The sequence below is a fragment of the Mus musculus genome, chromosome 6 (genome assembly GCF_000001635.26).
Source record: "Mus musculus strain C57BL/6J chromosome 6, GRCm38.p6 C57BL/6J".
Lineage (NCBI taxonomy): Eukaryota > Metazoa > Chordata > Mammalia > Rodentia > Muridae > Mus > Mus musculus.
In genome coordinates, this window is record NC_000072.6 from 146389375 (window position 1) to 146404797 (window position 15423).

A 15423-nucleotide genomic window follows, 5' to 3' on the forward strand; every position below is an offset into this window, starting at 1 on the left:
CTCATCCATCCTGTTTCCTCCCCACCCAACCCAGTGCTTGTTAGGTTCACCCATGCCATCACACATACATATAGTTCATTCGTGTTTCTGGCTGTGTGGTACTCCACTCTATGAGCATAGTACTGTTTTATTCTTCAACTATGATAAACATGGATAGCCTTCAGTTTGGGTTTGTTTAGAACAAGGCTGGACATTTTTGCCCTTGTGTTCTGGGCTTATTTTGGACAAATGTTCAAGAATGTCCAACTGAGGGGTGAACCAGTGAGCCAAGCATCTGTTTCTCTGACTTTACCATCCCTGGCTGGGCTGTTTAGCAAGGAGCCAATCATCTCAGTGGCTGTAGGTGGGAGCTCTGGTGTGCATGCCAGAGACTCAGCAAATACCTCCTTAACTGTTCAGATTCAAAGTCTGCAGCATATCACAAAGAGAAGAAGAGGGAGGAGTCTATACCGTGAGGCCATGGGAAACTCCAACTGTCAATCATGTGACTGGACCCCCCACTCACTATTTATGTGATTTTACCCAGATAGAGTTTAATCTCCATTTCATTTGGCCAAAATGGGAATCGCTATTGAAGCTTCACTACATGAAGGCTTGGGTTTGGTTTTCAGATTTCTAGCAGCCATTATTCTTTTTCTCACACCTTTAAAAATAAGTAAGTTAGGAATCAAGAACCCAGTTTCTCTGGGTGAGTGGCTCAGGCAGAGAGCATATGAAAATATGTAATATGTAAAAATGACAACACAAAACTCAAAATCCAAACATATTCAAGTATGTCATGTGATCCCTAAAAGCTTTCAAAATAAGAACAGAGAGAAATTTAAACCGTTTATTTTCAAGCCAAGATAAAATGGAAAAAGTAAGTATACCATCAGACAGTTTTAGGTTCCAGTTTTTGTTTTGTTTTGTTTTTAATTTTTATTTATGTGTGTGTTTCTGTATATGTGTATGTATGTGCATGTGACGGCCAGAGGAGGGCGCCAGGTCCCACAGACCTAGAATTACAGGTTGTTGTGAGCCATCAGGTGTCTCTGCTGGCAAGAATTCTTCACTACTGAGCATCATCAAATGTAAGGCTGCTACTATGGAGAATATTCTAAATGTTCTGTTAGAGTCATCTGGTTTACTGTAAGAACTAATTGCCCATGTTGGGGGAGGGGGGTGGCAGCGGTGGTGGTGGTGGTGTTTGTTTGTTTATATGGGGCTTTAGGTGATTTTTTTTCATTAGTTTTGAAGGACAAGGTCTCGTGTAGCCCAGGCTGGCCTTGAACTTGCTATGTAGCCAAAGATAACCTCGAACTCCTGGCCCTCCAGCTTCTACCTCCCTGCTGAGACCACAGGCTTTTATTCCCAAACTCAGGTCAACAGTTGACACCTAATGACTCGGAGTCACATTTGAAAGCCTCTCACCTCCTCTCGTTCTGTGTGATGCTGCCATTCTCCAGCTTCTTCACCGTGGTGGCCAGCACTTTGTTGGCATCGTTGGCAAAGTCCAAGTCACGGACCTCAGACAGCGGGACGCACACAATGGCAAAGGCTTCTTTGTCTTCCTTGGTCTGGCAGGTCCCAATCTGCAACGTGTGTTTCCATTAAACTGCAAGGTCTGGAGACCGAGCTCCTCAGTACCAAGACGCATTGGGTGGGGATGGATAAGCAGAGAAATGCTAACTCCTGAACACAGCATCCTCAAGGAAAGGCATCAGGGACGAGATGGCTCACCACGCCCATTTCCTGCACCGGAAGAGTGTCTCTTTCACATGCCCTCCCTCTGCCTCAAATACTTCCAAGTAGAGAAGACGTGCCTGGAATCCTCTTGTACCTTTCCTGATATCTGTACCTCTCCCTCCTGAACCACAGCCCTGCTGCAGCCCCTCGAGTCAGAGACCGGATGAACTTTCAGCCTCCCTGAGTTCTCTGAACCCCCAGCCACACTTACTTTCAACATGACAGGCCTCTCTTCCTCTGTGTCTATGGGGATGGTGGTGCTTGTTACCCAGGTGTTGGTGCACAAGTGCCTTAACCGCACGTAGGAGTTCCTGAAAGCAAGTGATATAAAAACATGTAGCTCTGGCGAGATGGGTCAGAGGGCAGAGGTGCTTGCCACCCAGTGATGGGGACCTGAGTCCAATCTCCAGGATGCACATGAAGATGGAAGGCAAAGACCAACTCCACAAAGCTGTGCTCTGACCTGCACACACACACACACACACACACACACACAAACACACACAAACACACACACACACACACACACAAACACACACACACACACACACAAACACACACACACACAAACACACACACACACACACACACACACTGTCAATTAAAACCATTTGCATATTGACATATTCAACAGATCCATCTGTGATATGGACACTAAGTGTCTTAGACTAGCAACTGTCTAGGGATCCATCTGGAATAAGAAATAATCCCTCGATTCAGGCTGCTTTGGAGCACACAGCTTCACTTCCTAAGCCATTGGCATAGCCAGAAACTTTTTTCAAAAATGCAAATCCTAAGACCTCACTGGTCTACATTCAGACACTGTGGAGAGTGGTCAGCAAAGACTAGTTTATTCTGTCCCCAGACAGCTACTAACCAAAACACGTTTATAGCCCCAAATCACGGAGCTGCTGTGGCCATTGAAGGCATAATGCAAGGCAGCCAAATAAATAAACCATTCTGAGTGGCTCGACAGGCACATACCCAAGACGAAGGTGAGCAGTGAGCTGCATGGCCCTCTAGCCCAGACCTCATGCCATAAACTGCATCCCTCTGTGTCCAGTTAGTGGCACTTCCCTGATTTCTCTGGTTTTATTGCTAATCTTGGTGTTTAGTGTAAAAACTCTGACCCTGGCTCCTAAGTAAGATAACAACATGACTAGAGAAGAAAATGATTGTCAGGGTTACAGCGAAGAACAAAGCCTGCCAGTGTGAATAGGAAGACACCATCAAGAATACATCCCTGTGTATGCCAAGTTTCATTTAAATCTGTGAATATCCATGAGTGCAGTGCCTGTGGAAGCCAGAAGAGGGCAGCAGATCCTTTGGGGCTGAAGTTATCAGGTGGTTGTGAGCCACCCCGTGTGGGTGCTGGAAACTGAACTCAACTCCTATAACTGAGAGGTTAGTCTTACACAGTCTTAGCTAATGACTCTCTGGCCTCAAAAAAAAATTGTTTTAAAGAAAACACTGTGGTAGATAAGCTTCTTGGGTTGTGAGTTTAGTCTGTTTACCACTAATTCAGTGTGAAGAATCGACAATGTGTACCACATAAGGTGTCTTTACCAAACACATGCACAAGCATGTGTGCTGACTGCAGGCACATTCCAACCAGGGGCTCAGAGAGGACTCACACTCTACATGAGCAATGTTTCTGTATTTGACTATTTCCTGAGTCAAGTGTAAAAATTATCTATGTGGGCACCACAGCAGCAGGGGCACCTGAAGAGAACGTCACCTCATTTCACGGTGCCCTCTACCTCATTCCAATTATTTCTCCAACAAGAGTGCACAGTGCCTATTAAGAGAAAAGGCCTATTGCATATTGTTCAACGTAAAGCTAACACATTTTAGGACCAAACAGAGGACTTGACATCAAATGCTATGGGGAAACTCAATCATTATCATGTTCTTGCTAGTTCATAAAAGCAGATAAAACACACACTGAGTTACAAATGCCTACCATGGCAAGCAACTAACCCTTGCCCAAATAACCAGAAATGCCTCTGCTTTAGCACCCAGAATTCTCTAAGTAGGGGATGATGCCGCCTACTGTGGCTGTCTTGTCTCCTGGGTCCTGAGGTCTGGAAAGTGAGGCCACCATACATGCACCACACACTACATAGTAGCCAGTCCCTCTATTTCGTCCTTAGAACTTTTCAACACAGGTGAGTTTCCTTTATTCAGAAACTGTGTGGAATGTTTAAATTATGCATGGCTTCCATGGGCTCCTATGTTTGAATGTTTAGTCCCCAGTTGGTAGAACTGTTTGGGAGAGATTATGAGCTGTGGCCTTGTTGGAGGAGATATGTCATTGGAGATTGGCTTTGAGGTCCCAAAAATTGTGCCCCATTACAGTTGGCATATTCCTCCCCTCTCCCTCTCCCTCTCCCTCTCCCTCTCCCTCTCCCTCTCCCTCTCCCCCTCCCCCTCCCCCTCCCCCTTCCTTCTTCCTCTCCCTCCCAACACGGAAGCTCTTAGCAACTGCTACTACACCATGCCTGCCTGCTACCATGCTCCCCACCATGATGGTCATGGACTCTAACCCTCTGGAACCATGAATCCCCAAATTAAATGCTTTCTGTTACAAGTTGCCTTGATCATGGTGTCCCTTCACTACAATAGAAAAAGCAACAAAACAGCTGGCATCCAGAGTAGTTGAGATTGAGATATTTTTTTTAAACATTTCAGAGTAGGTGTATAATGAGCTATCTAGAAATGAGACCCAAGTCTAGACATGACATTCATGTGCCTTAGCCATCTTGCCAATGGTGATTTTATATAATATTTTTAATGCACATGTATTTTAACTGCAGTCCATCACACAGTCACGTGTAGGGTTTCCACTGTGGTATCAATACTGGTTCCTAAGAGCTGTCACTTCTCCAGTCATGTCAGCTTAGATTTTCAGATCAGGGGGGCTTTCTGCCTGGATGCGCCCCTTGAGTCAGCCAACACTACTGGGTTGCAAGCTGAAGAGATGATAACCCAGAGTGATAGCGTGGTCTGCAAGGACTTAGGAACTATGTCACGGAGAAGTGCCTGCAGTCAGGCTGTGACACAGTCTGGCTGTCTACAGTTTAAGGGCACTGCTGTGGAATGACGGTTCAGGGAAGATTTCACGGTCTGTGTTCCAGGATCAAACCCCACCTCATGCACTTGTCCTTCTGAGTCACTGTCTCCCAAACTCCGCTGCATATAATCCCAAAGACCCGGTTGCAACATATGCCAGTTAAACCAGTGTCTAGAGAGAGGTGGATGTCAGCACTGGCCACAGATTGTCATGTCCCATTGCACAGGAAAGACTGGGAGCTCTGCTCTAAGCCTTTGATGCAAAATGTCTAGTTTGGGGCTTGCTAGAAAAGGACCCTCTAAGCCCCACTGCAGACCAAGGAATTACAAACTATCTGTGTCAGAAATCCATGGCTGATTCGGTGGTACAACCTGGATTAACATTTCACCCAGCTGGCTATAGTGTTGCTGTGGAACTCTGTCCTCTGAGCTTAAGGGCCATTACAGTCTTCATCAGACAGGCTTCATTGACCGCTAGGATTGGACCTGCTGGTGCTCCCTCATGTGGTGGGGAGGTTAATTACATGCTCACCTCAGACTCCTGCTACTTGTTCCTGCATTTCCCAACTACATACAGTCTCGGGAAGTTCTAGAATACACATGGTAAGCAGTTAGCTGATGGGAGTGGCATCTGTACAGCTACGGGGAGGTTATCACCCATGCTGGTGCCAGATTTTTCAGTGACACGATTGTAACCTACATTCCTGTAAGAAATCCCTCATCATGCTCCTGTAAGCAAACCCAGTGATTCCCTCACTGGATTTGAGTAAAACCCTTCCTTTGGTCTCTGTAGATGCCCTGGGTTTGGGCCTTTGGTCTTTTGTAGGTCCCCTGGGTTTGGAGACATTTGTTCAAATCCTTCTAGAAAAAAAGATTGTACCATAAGAGCTCGAAGTTTGAGAAAGTCTGCATTTCATACTGGAATCCACTGGGTAATGCTTTTTAAAAGATGCCATATCCACATCTCACCCCAAGACTGACTTTCCTACTCTCAGAATGACCCAGACCCACTCCTCAGATCTTTCTCAGTCAGTCTGAGAAGGCCTGCTCTAACTCAGCTTCTGCCCTATGACCTATGACCTATGACCTATGACCTATGAGCATTACCCACGATGAAGCCAGGTAACAGATATGAAGAACTTGACATGAGGCTTGGCGGGCACAAAGAAAATATCAGAGGATTTCAGATGAGGATGTAAGAGTGGTTAGTGTTAAGAGTTTTTGTTAGCTATAGCTCAGTGAATGACAGCTGAATCCATGTTAACACAAATTCTTCTCAACACAGAAAAGGACTTCAAGCACTCTGAACAGCAGTAGCTAACACACGGGCACAGCAAGACTTCATAACCTTGTGGTGGGTCTATGCACCTGACCATGGGTGCTTGCCACTTCCTTAAACAAATTCTCCTGCGCTGAATTCAAGATAGATCCCATTTTTGCTGACTTGGATCTAGAATGACTTAAGTCAGAGTAATGATTAAGATCCCCATACAAGAAGGCAGACACTTGGCCAAAGCAGCAGAGGGCGTGTCTTCACAGGCTACACTGCTAAGCAAGTGTGTAGGAGAGATGGGCTCACACCAGGTCACCAGTCAGCAGTTCCCCTCACAAACAAGGTAATCATGGAACCTCTGTGATACTAAAGATATGTGTCTGCATTTTTGTGTGGTCCCTCCAGCTAACCACGGCCATTTGGCAGGCCCAACTTCAACGCTGTGTCATCACAGCCAAATTAGAACCATCCCACATGTGTAACAACATGGACAAGATACACTGTGTCTAGGGAAAAAAAAGTTTAACAAAAATATTCACACTCGTGCTAAAGAACCCAATAACCTCTCTACACGAACACTGGCTGGCTCATCCCATGCCCCTTCCTCTTGCTTAGGTCGCTCTACACTGGCCTCCTAGAATTTTTCAAGCTGATTCCCCCTCCTACTTCTGCTGCCTAGAATGTTCCTCTCCGAAGGGAACCGCTCAGCCCATGCAGTCTTTCCTCAGAGAGGCCATTTCTGCACCCTCTGGCCTAACCTCACCCCCAGAGGTTTTTCTTTGAAGCACTTCATTATCTTTTTATAGGCCTCATGGAGATGGAACTCTGAAGAGACGCTTGCCTCTCTGCTTCCCAGTGTACTAACTAAATCTCCATTTCTGCTTTTCACTTCTGATTTGGCTCTTTTAATTGGCTTACTGAGCACATGAGACCAGACCTGGCTTAGGGCACTGGTTGTGACCCACAATCGAAACCAACTTCAGCTCACAGGTTTATTGGTCCCATGACTCTGTTTCTCCTTTCGATGCCCAGGGCCAGGCCTGCCTTGAAACTGACAGCCAACAGAAACTTCCTAGCTGGGCCACTAACAAGATGAACAAGGAAATGAGCCAAGTGGGAATCTGACACCGAAGGAAACAAAATTTAGATTTTTAAATGCTATTAGATTACCTTTCATTACTGTGACCAAAGGCGGTTCAAGTGAATAAATGATTCTAATAAATTTTTCAGAACTCCTTTCATTTTAATTATTTATATGAATAAAATAAGCTACGTTAGCATGTTCACCTTAGACTCAGAACATTTTTCGAGCATTTCCTTCACTCATGGTCTCTTCTACTGTGAAACTTGTATCAATATTACACTTTTCATTCCTTACTTGTTGGGGAAACTATTCAAAGAAACATCTGCTCAGCCTAACTTTTTACTCATTTGTTTATTTATTTTTTTATTTTGTATTTCTTTTTACCTCGGAACCAGGCAGTCGGCTCTCTGCAGAGTTGTGGCATCAAGTTCAAAAAGGGACGCGATGTCATTTCCGTGTGGGACTGAAACCAGGGTGTACATGATCTTCTCCCCTGCCTGGCGTTTTTTCTTTGGTGTTGGAATCTCCCCGTCTTTCTGTGGAAGAGGTCCAAGGTTATTCACATTTAGTGTTAACTGCTCCAGCTAATAGGGACATAAGGTGTGAGCTTGCTCACCGTTCCTTCACTGGGTTACAGGAGTGTCTATCCTGAATCACCCTTCAGAAGACCAGGGCTCACAGCCTTTGTAATGATTATGGGCAGTTGTACAGCCTATGTTCCCGGGAGGGGTAGTCTAATCTGAGCATGCCCTTGGGCACAGCAGTTATGGCTCCTTCTCTGGTGGCTGTATACCAATTTACAACATAAGGATTTGATCCTCCACATTTAAGTCACCAGAACTCTCTAAATGCCACGGACTCAAGAAGACATACAAATGACCAGTGACTATAGGAAAACATGCTCAGTTATGTGTGTGTGGGGGGGGGGAGGTAAATCAAAACCACAGCAAAGCAGACAGCCTCCCAGGCTAGGGACATGATGACCTAAGTCCAGAGATAAATGGCCAAAGGTCAGAGCAAGGGAACCCTTGTATCCTGTGGGTGGGATGTAAAGTATTGTGAAAACACATGGCCTGGGGATTCTTCCTGTGGGCATGATGATGTGAGAAAGATGCAGGGTCACGTTCAAGTGCACAAATGCAATCCCCACCTCACAAAGAGACCTGCACCCCAGGCTGGCTGAAGACTAGTCAAAAAGCCATTCATGGAAAAGCCAAAGGCAGACAGACAGACGGACGGATGGACAAACTACAGACAATAGGAAGGAAGGAAAGGAGGAAGGGAGGAAGAAAGTGAGTTAAAGGATGTAGATTCATTGGCCCACAAAAAGAACGTGCAGTTTCAGTCAACTGTGAATGGCAGAGCAGCAGCTTTCTCTGGAGGCTCCAGACTGTGAAACCACAGCACTGACTGCCAGTAACAGAGGCAGGAAGGTTGGGGGGGGGGGCAGGGGATGGAGGGGCACGTGACCCTCTTGTAAAGAACCAAAGGAAGAACTTGTGCAACATAAAACACTTCCCTCCCTTTCTCCTTCCTTCCTTCTTTTTAGACAGGGTCTCCCTAAGCAGCCCAGGCTGGCCTCAGACTCACAGCAGCCTTCCTGCTTCAGCCTGCCAAATCTGGAGTTAAGACCATGAGCAGCCGCTCCCAACTGGAGTTCCCTCTCAAAGACAGAGGCTGCCATAAGCTCTGATGTTAAAGACAGCACTGATTATGGTGAAGAAGGTGGCAGAAGGAGACTAAGTCAGAGTGGGGGGGGGGGGTCCCAATACTTGAGACGCAGAAGCAGGGGGATCTCTGTGAGTTCTAGGCCAACCTGGTAGCCTCTCCTCCAAAATGAATTCCAGAACAGAAGAGTTTTACAGAGAAACCCTGTCTCAAGGGAAAGGAGTGTGGGGCAGGGATAGGAAGTTTGTTTTCAGTTACATCCTTAGGGACATAAAAACTTTCAGAGAATCGAGCATACTCAAGCTGGGGCAACAAGCTGTTAGCAGAGCTTGTGGATTCTACAAGTCTATTGACACCAAGAGAATCACAGATACGTCGAGCACTGTTCCTTTAGAGGAGGTGACCAAGAATGTAAGAGCACAGAGCTGAAAAGCCAGCTCCTAAACGATCTTCCTGGACACTAGGCAGTGAGATCCAGCAATATCTCAGTCCACTTGCTGCTGTTGCAACCGAGCCCCACAGACCTGGTAATTTCTTAGGTCTCGATTCTGGAAGCAGGGGGCTAAGCACACGGAGGTGTCAGCTCTGAGGGCCTTGGTGCTACATTGTGACATGGAGACTACCACCCCATGAGCCAGAACCACCAAGCCCCAGCCTGGTTCTGCAACAAGCCACGCTAACACACTAGCCCAGGAATCCGGGAGTGAGGTCTCTCCATCACTGACTCCTCATGCCCACTTCTCCCAGAGAGCCCCACCCCACTGTGACATTGACGATCAAGTTTCCAACACAGGCAGGACATTCAAAGGACAGTAGGCCATAAGGGGCTTATGTAGACAGGAGATGCTATAATCAAAATACTACTGAGCTCAGGGAGACCAGCTTTTCTGAGTTACACAAAAGGAGAGCCAGATTGCAACAGTCTGGTGTAGAAAAGAAGTTGCAGTGTTCTTGGAAAAGTACTGTATCACTAAAAGGAATGCATTGTGTCACAGTTTGCTGACTGAGCTCTCCTCCACTTAGTATAACCCAGCTTTTGATGCCCATACTCTTTGGGGGAAAATGTGCTAAACGGATGCAGCTATTTAGGGCTATTTGACAGTGTAGCCTGTACTTCAGTCCTCTGTAAGTTCATACTGGGGTTCAATCCTCTCTTCACCCCACTTTTGAAATGCTAACCAGAGGATTTTCTAGAATGACAAGATGTCAGGTCTAGATTACTCTACTGCTCTTCTTGGTAATGTCTCTCTCGGGGACCCAACCAGAGTAGCCAGGACCCTCTCTGTATTTTGACACTTGCACTGCAATGATTCTTTTCAAAATATGTATTTTTAAAATGTGCTAATTAGGGTTAATTAAAACAAACCACTGCAAATTGTTAATAGTATTGGAGACTTGTGGCTTTATTGTAACTACATAGAACACATGGAGTGTGTTCTCCTTCTCCATCCTTCCCATTGGCCTTTGCAAAAATAGTTCTAATGCATAGAAAATGTCTGTTCATAAATAATTTCACAACTGTGTATGTGGAAGAGCATCCGACATGCCTACATGACTTTTACAAGAGCCTTGTTGGAAGCTTCCTGCTTCGACTCTCCCACGCTCTGGCTAGTTTATTTAACAAACTCCATTTCATAAACAGTTTGGAAGTAAGCATCAAGACTGCCCCTTAGAATTTTTAAGCAATTAAATATGTATAATGCATTATGAGCATAGCAGGCACCTGGAAGCTGTTTTTCTAAGGAGACTCCACCCTTGAGTCACCGGCTGGCTTAAGACAGGATGGAAGCCTGGCCTCTCCAAACACCTTGCATTTCTGTCTTCTTCATTTCCACTCAGACCCTGCACGTAGGCACTACACACTCAAAGAACGTCTGTATCCCTTACCTATCTCGGTACCCTCAGAGACTAAAGGCACAGAGACATCATTGTCCTGAGCCTGCAGCCACCTTGGATCCCGAGAGAAACCCACAAAGGACACACAGTCCCCCAGTGAGGCGAGTACCAATGAGGGCATTCAGCTACACTCTCAACAGAAGCGATCATTTTGTGGGAACGGAGTGGTGCACTCAACAGTAACTTCTTCATACCTCCTGTGGAACCTGGTCTGAGAAGTGGTGACCAGACTGAGCCCTGACCAGGGCTGCATGGTTACATCTAGGTCGTCCTCTGTTTAGAGCCAAGGCTCCTGTCAGGACCTTGAAGACAGGCGAGCTCACTGGCCTCTTTCACCTGCTCTTCCTCCCACTGTAGCCACACTGAAACGTCCCCTCCCTCTGCTTTCCCTCTCAGTCTTCTCTCTAATTCTTGTGTCAGGATGTCAAGCCCAGCCTGTCAAGGCTGCCAGAGTCACCAGAAAGCTTTAGTTATACACATACTAATGAGTGTAGCTTCGATAATAGAAAGGTAACCCTGCCTCTTTACAGCATAAAGAAAATTCTGTCCAAACTCATGAGCTTTGTGGATTCTGCTTATAAAACCCTCGATATTTAAGGGGACAAAAAAGGGGACACAGGAACTGTAGCTCCCTGCAGAGAATTGTGGAAGTGTCACAGTTTGCCTGCCATCATAAAAATGGAAAAGTAACCAAGGGAGCTTAAACAGGTGCCAGTTCACCGCCAGGAAGCTCTCTCTGACACACACCCAGCTCAGGAGCCCGGGTCTCAGATCGCCACCTGGTTGCTTATTAGCACATGCTAGTTGCTTACCAAACAGGCATGTTTCATAAATTTGTGTATGTGTGGGTGTACATGGGAGTGTGTGTGCATGTTTCCATGTGTGGGTGCAGGAGTGTGTGTATGTGAGTGTGTGAGTGTGTATGAGTGTGAGTATATGTATATGAGTGTGTGTGTATGAGTGTTTATGAATGTGTGTATTGTGTGAGTATATGTGTATGGTTATAGGTGACTGCGAGTGTGTATATGTGTGTATGAGTGTGTGGATATGTGAGTGTGTGTGAGTATCAGTGTGTGTGCATGTTCTCATATGTAGGTGCAGGGTGTGTATAGGTATGTGAGTGTCTGTGTGAGTATATGTATGTATGTGTATATGAGTGTGTATGTGAGTATGTGTGAGTGTGAGTATGTGTGTATGAGTGTGTGTCTATGAATATGTGTATGTGTATATGTGAATGTATGTGTATGGATATAGGTAAGTGTGTATGTGTGTATGAGTGTGTGGGTATGTGAATGTGTGTAAGTATAAGTGTGTATGCATTTTCTCACATGTAGGTACAGGTGTATCTATGTATGTGAGAGAGAGTGTGTATATGTAGGGGTGTGTGTGTGTGTGTGTGTGTGTGTGTACCAGAGGTCAATCTTGAACCTCAATTTTTGGAGACAAAGTCACTAGAAGTTAGATCTTGACAAGTAGGCTAGACTGGCTGGCCAGCAATCCCCAAGGACCTGCCTGTCTCCCCACAATGCTGCAGTGACAGGCAGGCACCACCATAGCCAGCTATTTTTAAGTGGTGCTGAGGTTGAACTCTGGTCCTCATGCTTGCAAAGCAAGCACTTGACTGACTAAGTTGTCTTTCAACCCCAGATGGCATTCTTTTTAAACTAGAAAGAAAAAGCACCGATCTCTGGGGCTGCATAGGGAGGGCTGCACAGGGAAGGCTGCACAGGGAAGACTGCACAAGGAGGCACTGCACAGGGAAGGCTGCACAGGAAGGGTTGCACAGGGAGGCACTACACAGGGAGGTACTGCACAGGGTGGGCTGCACAGGGAGGCACTGCTCAGGGAGGCACTGCACAGGGAGGGCTACACAGGGAGGCACTGCACAGGCTGGGCTGCACAGGCTGGGCTGCAAAGGGAGGCACTGCACAGGGTGGACTGCACAGGAAGGCACTGCACAGGGTGGGCTGCACAGGGAGGCACTGCACAGGGTGGGCTGCACAGGGAGGCACTGCACAGGGTGGACTGCACAGGAAGGCACTGCACAGGGTGGGCTGCACAGGGAGGCACTGCACAGGGAGAGCTGCACAGGGAGGCACTGCACAGGGTGGGCTGCACAGGGAGGCACTGCACAGGGTGGGCTGCACAGGGAGGCACTGAACAGGGAGGCACTGCACAGGGAGGGCTGCACAGGGAGGCACTGCACAGGGTGGACTGCACAAGAAGGCACTGGACAGGGTGGGCTGCACAGGGAGGCACTGCACAGGGTGTGCTGCACAGGGAGGGCTGCACAGGGAGGCACTGCACAGGGTGGACTGCAACAAGAAAGCACTGCACAGGGTAGGCTCCACAGGGAGTCACTGCACAGGGAGAACTGCACAAAGAGGGCTGCACAGGGAGGGACTGCATAGGGAAGGCTGCACACTGCCCAAGGAGGGCTGCACAGGGAGGCACTGCACAGTGAGGGTTGCACAGGGGGCACTGCACAGGGTGGGCTGCACAGGGAGAGCTGCACAGGGAGGCACTGCACAGGGTGGACTGCACAGGGAGGGCTGCACAGGGAGGGCTGCACAGGGAGGGCTGCACAGGAAGGCACTGCACAGGGTGGGCTGCACAGGGTGGGCTGCACAGGGAGGGCTGCATAGGGAGGCACTGCACAGGGTGGGCTGCACAAGAAGGCACTGCACAGGGTGGGCTACACAGGGAGGCACTGCACAGGGAGAGCTGCACAGGGAGGGCTGCACAGGGAGGCACTGCACAGGGAGGGCTGCACAGGGAGGGCTGCACAGGAAGGCACTGCACAGGGTAGGCTGCACAGGGAGAGCTGTACAGGGAGGGCTGCACAGGGAGGCACTGCACAGGGTGGGCTGCACAGGGAGGCACTGCACAGGGTGGGCTGCACAGGGAGGGCTGCAGAGGGAGGCACTGTACAAGGAAGGCTGCACATGGAGGGCTGCACAGGGAGAACTGCACAGAGAGGCACTGAACAGGGAGGCACCGCACAGGGAGGCACTGAACAGGGAAGGCTGCACAGGGAGGCACTGCACAGGGAGAGCTGCACAGGGAGGGCTGCACAGGGAGGCACCACACAGGAAGGGTTGCACGGGAAGGCACTGCACAGGGAGGCACTGCACACTTTGGGCTGCACAGGGAGGCACTGAACAGGGAGAGCTGCACAGGGAGGCACCTGCCCTGATTCAAAGCCACAAGGGAGCTGATGGCTGTGCTCCTGCTCCAGCCCCCTCTCCTGGAAAGGTGTACTTCAGGGCACCCCAGGACACCTTTGTGTTGAGTCATGGTGAGTCACTGACTTTAGATTGAACATCACATTTCTGTGCTGTTGGAGCCTAAGACGTGCTGGGAGAAGCTCTGTCTGAGTTTGGAGCTGACGTACAGGCTGCAGAAGGCTGCCACATTTCTGTCATGGCTCTCCCCTCCCTCCTCAGCCCAACCTCCAACTCTGCTTGGGGAAGCCACACATCCCAGGCTGCTTCCGGAAGCTGCCGGGAGTTTCTCTGTCTCTGTAAGCCTCATCCCCAGAGCTTCCTGAGGGATCCTTTCTGCTTTCTAAGTCTGCCCATCTTACTGCCAGTGAGCCTGGAGTGAAACCCATGGCAATGTGAAGATCTGACAGAACCTAAACCCCCATCTCCAAATTCTACAGATCAGAATTTGAAAGTGCTTCTTCAACAGTCTCCTTTTTCTAGAACATTTCCATGTGTATAAACACACGCAGGTCTGTTCCTGGCCACATAGGAGGATTTTGATGCTTAGAGGACATCTGAAAATTTCTGGACACATTTTTGGTTGTCACAGCTGAGAGCTGGGGTGGGGTGAAGCTTCTAACACCCAGTAAGATGAGATCAGCATGCTGCCATCAGCCTGCCTTCCAGGGGGTGCCCCTCTACCATTGAGGGAACACCCGCTACGACTTAGGCAGAGGACACCCCACTACTCATACAGAGCTCATCTTGCCACCACCACAAAGAATTATTTGGTCCACTGTGCCAATAATGCAGAGGCTGTGAGACCCCAACAGAACTGCCTTCAAAATAATCAGATCCCTTGCCACATAAATATGTTTGGTAATACGAATGGCATTGCAGAGAATTTTTTTTAAAAAAATCCCCTCTGCAGAGCCATCTGAAAAAATGTGGACCTTCGAGAAGAAATAATGACCATCAGGTTCCCAGCTGGGCTTGACACGGTGCCAATGTCTACCGGGTGCACAGGGAAGCTGCATTTGTAAGATTGGAAATAATGGGCCCCTTTGTAAAGTGAACACAGCAATTCGGCCTTAATGGGAGCCCCGACACACACAGCCTCATTTCTGCAACACCCTGCATTAACCTCTGAGACTTCCAAAATGGAAGGTGACGTTTTGATAAAGGTTTCTGAATTACAGGAAAAAATATTAGCAGGTCATTAAGTCGCCAACGCGGGGAAAATTAAGGGGAAAATCAGCATCATCGCCATCACTGTTACTGGAACTCTGCGTGAGAGGCCGGCGCTCTGTTTTGGGAAATTGATCTTCTCTGTCACAGGCTGCAGATCGACTCTAACAACCCTTCTCCTTTCCTCTTCAGACAGAAGTGTAATTACTGCAATGTGACAAACAGATTATGGAACAAGAAGCCACACTGTGCGCACTACACCTTCACGGGCTCAGTTTTCTTTACAGTCAAACTTGAGGCTCTGGAGACAG

At 48.0% G+C, this 15423-nt stretch overlaps 1 protein-coding gene across 4 annotated transcripts in view; it reads right to left on the reverse strand.

The window, feature by feature from the left end:
• Itpr2 (inositol 1,4,5-triphosphate receptor 2) overlaps nt 1–15423 on the reverse strand; it is a 393960-nt gene that overhangs the window by 281076 nt on the left and 97461 nt on the right. For all 4 annotated transcript variants that reach the window (NM_010586.2, NM_019923.4, XM_017321411.2 and 1 more), the window contains 3 exons: nt 7539–7690; nt 1937–2036; nt 1411–1571 (listed from right to left, as the gene is read on the reverse strand). In NM_010586.2, coding sequence (NP_034716.1) covers nt 1411–1571; nt 1937–2036; nt 7539–7690 — 413 coding nt within the window. The remainder of the gene's footprint in view (nt 1–1410; nt 1572–1936; nt 2037–7538; nt 7691–15423) is intronic.